Source organism: Phalaenopsis equestris, unplaced genomic scaffold (genome assembly GCF_001263595.1).
Source record: "Phalaenopsis equestris unplaced genomic scaffold, ASM126359v1 Scaffold000513, whole genome shotgun sequence".
NCBI classification, from domain to species: Eukaryota; Viridiplantae; Streptophyta; class Magnoliopsida; order Asparagales; family Orchidaceae; genus Phalaenopsis; species Phalaenopsis equestris.
The window spans coordinates 161,653-167,394 of record NW_018164953.1 but is presented as its reverse complement, the minus strand read 5'-3'; the positions used below and the strand labels follow the sequence as shown (position 1 = coordinate 167,394).

General features: G+C 28.9%; 1 protein-coding gene across 2 annotated transcripts in view; it reads left to right on the top strand.

Moving 5' to 3' along the window:
• The window catches only part of LOC110028504, a 43,060-nt gene extending 38,523 nt beyond the window's left edge, over positions 1 to 4,537 (top strand). The window contains exons 14-15 of one of the 2 annotated variants that reach the window (XM_020730379.1): positions 3,668 to 3,742; positions 4,306 to 4,537. In XM_020730379.1, the coding sequence (XP_020586038.1) occupies positions 3,668 to 3,742; positions 4,306 to 4,386 (156 nt within the window). In that variant the 3' untranslated portion in view covers positions 4,387 to 4,537. Of the gene's footprint in view, positions 1 to 1,014; positions 1,180 to 3,667; positions 3,743 to 4,305 lie in introns of those variants that run through there. The other variant, XM_020730380.1, reaches the window with a different exon arrangement.
• Positions 4,538 to 5,742: the final 1,205 nt, after the last annotated feature.

The window sequence follows — 5,742 nt, the reverse complement described above, 5'->3', positions numbered from 1 at the left end:
CGACGCTCTCATGGAGGAAGGAGTCGCCGGTTTCGAACTCGATGCCCCTCCTTCACCTTGGAGCTGGATATGACCAATGGGTTTCGCTGACAACATGCATTAGCGGTACTGGGGTCGACAATTTTGGAAGCTTACTATGGAAGACGAGACAATTAAAAATAGCAGTGTGGAGGAGGAAGAGAGCCGCCCAAAGCAACAACATAGAAGAGAGTAAGAAGAGTGCCACTCCCTTCTCGCACGGAGGATGACAAGAAGGGAGTGTGACGGTTTTAGGAGGAGAATCGGTGGCTAGGATATGAAATTAGGATTTTATATCATGTTGAAATTCAGAATAATGCGGAATAAAGCTGGATTGTTTCATTGATATAAGAGGGAGTATAAATAACCCTTATATGAATATTAGAATACGAAAGATAATAAAAAAGAAGTAATATGAAAAGAAATATATATAAGCTAATATCTCCAATTAATCAATTCATATTAATTATTCGAAGATAAAGGAAATAACATAAAATAAGAAAGCTTAAAATAGTAAAGGAAATAAGTCTTAATCCAAGAAAAAAATATAAAATAGGAAAGAAAATAATTCCTAATCTAGGGAAATAATTTATTTCTTATAACATACATGTGTAAATTATTTTTTAGTATAACTTCTAACAAAAATAATTTAGTATATTTTTTAATTTTTAATTTTCCTGTTGCACAATATATTATATGGATATCAATATAGAACCTAAAATTTAAATATAAAAATATTATTATTTAATTATTTAATTATTTCAAGCCAAAATGAGCCAAACACGAACGAACAAAACTTTGTTCGTGTTCAACTTGTTTAGAAATGGAGCTAAAAAAAATTGTTTGTATTCGACTTACTTGCTTAACATACAAATAGAACACGAGCTAAGTAAAGAGCCGAAAATGAGCTCTTTGCGAATAACAATGTTTTCTGACAGCCCTAAACATGAGCGATTGTCCCACACAAACTTCTTAATGGTTTTGTTGTGTGACTAGTGGACGAGCTCCCCGAGCAACGAATGAGAGGAGCAAATGCAAGTAGATGATGTATTGAGCTAGTGGAGCAAACCGTGGAAGCTATTGAGTTGGATAAGAGCTGAACTTAGTGTGAGCAAGAATGATAAATGTTGGCTAACAACTTGGACTTCTTTTGAGATTGAGTTAAGGTAATCTTAAAATTTCATTTCCTTTCTTTTCTTTAAAGCATGATTATAACCTAGAACTAAATTGTATTCAATGAGATTTATGTTTTGTTTTTTTGTTTGTCAATGAAGTTTATATAAGATTTTATTCTATATGTAATAAGATTATAAAATAATAAAGATTAGATTTTAAGTTATAAAATTAAAACAAATTTATTTTACAATTTTGATAAATAAAAGATATAAAATTTTGACATAAACATTATTTTTATGAAATTTAAACATTATAATTAAAAATAATTAAAATAAAAATAGAATGTAATTCCAAAGTCAAATTAATAGAAAACAATGTTAAACTTGTGCAAATTTTATGTTGAGATTGTAAGCAATGATTGGTGATGCATTCAATAGAGATAAATTATTATATATATATTTTTTAATTTTATTAATTTTTTCAATAGAGAGAAATTAATTGAAACTCTTATATGGCAAGGCATTGTTTGTAAATGATATCAAGCTATATTTGATGAAATTAATTATAAATTAAATTAAATTAAAGTACAAGGATAAAATAAAGAAAAATAATAGTATAATATTAATAATTTACAATCATTTAAGCTAATCGATAAATAATAGTAATAGTTCATAAATTTCATCAATGACAAAAATTAGTTAAGCTTATCCACTTAGATGAAACAAAAGTGTTATTAAACAATAAGGTCAATCTAAAGATTAAATTGACATGAATATTTTTTGTGTATGATTATAGTTGCTCAATTAAAAGTCGTTGAGTAGGAAAGTCAAATGATTATCATTAATGATCAAGGTGAATACTCTTATTTTTAAATTATATCAATATTTTTGTCTTTTAAACCAATTGCATAGATGATTATTAATACTTGTTCAATTAAATTATAAGATTTTATTTTGTTTCATATATTCTTTACTAATTTTGATCATATTGATAAAAATCTTATTTTTATCAATTATTTATAAGATATATTTTTTATATATACTTATAAAAATGTGAATGATACAAATTATATATAATGCTTGCATATGCATCTTTCCTGAAGGAGTTCACTCTCTTATAGTATTAGCTGGGGATATTAAAGTACTGTTTGATATTCATGTACTTTAATTTATGCAATTTAGACAGTGCTTCTATAATGTATGTGTGTGTGTGTGTCTATAGTACATCATAATGAATGTTTCAAACATACTCAAATGATCATATTTGAATGATAAACTATCAAATATTTTTGCACTGATTTATTGCCTTTGACTATTATGAATGCTTTCTTTTGTTATGTTACTGTAGTTTAAAGATAAGCGTGTCCACCTAGTTATTAGTAACTCATGAAAATTTTAAGTAATATTTTACACCAATTTATTTTTTACTCTTTTTTTTCATTATTTTATTGTATTTTAGAGGCATATTCTCCGACTTGTTGATAATTCTCGAAAATCTTAACTAATATTTTCAGGTTCAAGATTTGAGATAGAAAATGAGCACTAGAAGAGAATGTTTATAAAAGACAATCAATTTAGAGAGAATTTTATACGTAACTATATTACTTTAAAGTTGAAATAATGGCTGCTCTTTCGATTCTTAGAATAATTGTTGTTCATTGTTTAGTATATGGATTGAAATTATTTTCAGCTATATGCCCAGCTATGACACCTATTGAATGCCTTCAGAAATACTGATGATTGATATTGGTTATATTTAAAAGAAAAATAGAATAGTGGGTTGAAATTCATGAAGTCATGCATGAGAAACCCATTTCAATCCATATAATGAATGGTTTAGTTTGTAGAAGAAGAAGGCAAAATCACTAGAGGTGAAGAGTCATAAATTTTTTTTGTTGAGATTACTATGAAAAAAAGTATTTTTAATATTCATTTAATGAAGTAGTTGTCATTGTGAAGCGGGAATTGAGATAATCATTTTCAATGTATTGGTTTTATAATAGGGAAAGTTTCTTGATATTTAATCCTATATTCCTGTTTGTTACCTCGCACAACCAAATGTGCCTTGTTGCAATCTAGTGTGCCATCATAACAAGTTTTGATCGAGTAAAACGGAGTGCATCTTATGGCTTTAAATTTGAAGGAGCCTGCCCCTAGATGATCTTTTAGAGTCTCTCATCCCCTAAATTAATATGGCTTTCACACTATATTGGCTTCAATCCCCATTCCTTTATGCTAATCAGAGGCCAGTAATTATACTTTGATTTATTTTCTTTCTTCAAAAGTTTGAAGTATTCCCTTTTATTTTAAGAATTTCTTACTTATGTTTAAACTTTGCTATCATCCAACATAAAAATACTTACTTTTGATTCTATAGGTGAGCATATGTTGCTTGAATTTTCTGCTATAAAATAAAGGAATAATTTTTCACAAGTCATGATTCTATAAACATAAATAAAACGGTCTCTCTTTCTACCTTGTATTGACTGAAGACATATTTTGTTTTTCTCATTTGCTTTTGGTCTCGGATGCAGGGCTTGACAGTAGTCAACATTTCTGCAACAACATTTCCTCAGACATTGGATCGTCTGCACAATTATCTTCTCGAGGTTAGAAAGAGTTTTGAATAAATAGGCCGGATATTTTCTTATTCTGTTTTCATTTAATTTTACTTGCTTGATTAATCTGTCTGTCTCTTCTCAAACATGTCTTTCTCTCTGGGTTTTGTGCATGCTCTTTCTCCCTCCCTCTCGCGGTATTATATAAAGCTCTTACTCGACACCTTTTGGTATAATAAAGGTCTATCGAAGGTTCGTGTAAGTGAATCTAAAAGTTACTTTCGAACTACACCACACCCCTCCATGTCTACATCTTCCACCCTCCGTCACCAAAATCGTGCTATCCCGCGCGCGCTCAAACCCTAATCCAAACTATCATCTTAGGCTCGAGATTTCAATGGTTTTCGTACAACTCTGCTGTCTTGATTGATTTCCTTCTCAAATCAACTCTAAATTTAATCAAATTTGGAGTTCTTCCCCACATCATGATCTACCATTCCTCCAAATTTCATGGCCAATAAAACATTTGCTTTCAATATTATGAGAATTTGTCTGTTTTCTATCCATCTTTTTGACTAATTTGTGCTAATAAAGTTCTTTGGCTCTGACTGCAGTGCATTGAGCGTGGTGTTTCTGCTGCATCTTCCACTTCTCAAATCCAATCTGAAGAAACTAAATGCCCTCCTCCCAAGTAAAAGAACCTGTTTTTGTCTGTTGTTTCTTATAATCCATATTTTATAAGTGCTATGAGTTAGCAGCATTTTAGCATAAAAAAAATTGAGTAAAATATATAAATAATGTAAAATGTAATGTAAATTTGTAAAGTTAATTAGCTTTTTGGTGCCTTATGATTGCATTTTTGTACTTCTATACCACAATTCTTATAAATTTACATTTCGAACTCGTAAACTTTCATATTTACATATATAACACTCAAATTTTTGGTATTATCATTACTAACTGGTTTGTCATTCACATGTTTTTAATATCAATGTATTTGTAAATGTAAATATTAAATATTACGTGTTAGATGTGTTAAATGCATAAGAATTTGTGTGATGCTTAAATTTCTTTAAAATAAAATAATTTAAAAATAATTACTTTGTATAATTGGTATTTTAAAACGTTCTTTATTTAATGCCTTTGTACTATTATTAGCTCATTATAATTGTTTTAAAAATATTTGTTAGGCTCGATTGGGGGTGCAAGAGAGTTGAGCTTGAGCGAGCCCATTTGCGTCCAGTTTGTTAAAAATATTGTTGTTCGTGTTCGGCTTATTAATATATTGATTGTGAAAAATTTATTCATAATCTGCTCGTTTGCTTGGTATTTGCTCACAAGCTATTCATGAATTAGTCGTTTTGATATTATCAGTCACGCAGTCATAAGATGTTAAGTGTAGGGGTGGGATTTAAATATTATATTGTTTATATTAAAACAACATTTGAATCTAATTTAATATATTTTTATTCTATTTTTTAATTAAAAATTTAATTGATTATAATTTTTCTAGCCTTTTAGTCAATTAAACTATTGAAAAATAATATTCATTATATATAATATGTGTGTATATGTATGTATGTATGTATGTGTGTATGTGTGTGTGTGTATGTATATATATATTCTTTAAGTGCGAATGACCTGACTCATTGGTGCGGCTTCTGGCGTAAGTCCCTCGGGTCGGGGGTTCGAATCTCATGGTGCTGGCTATTTGAATTAGAAGCAAGCACACCCGGGCTTTCAACCCTTTGGGGGAATCCATATTTGGTGCCCGTTAGACCAAATTTCGATTTCACTTTTTTGTTATTCCTTAACTCATTGAATAAAGAGGTGGTGGGTATTAATTAAGGTTTTTATTAGTATTAATAAATAAAAAAATGTACAAATTATTTACTTAGATATTGGTAGCAAAATTAATTTAGTGAACGTTGAGAGAACTTTATTAAACATATTAATACAATTTTTACTAAAAATTTAAATTTTTAACATAATAATAGTTGCTAGTATTGTGAATTTAGGGGTGAATTTATGTTTATGACCTTGTTTTCTAT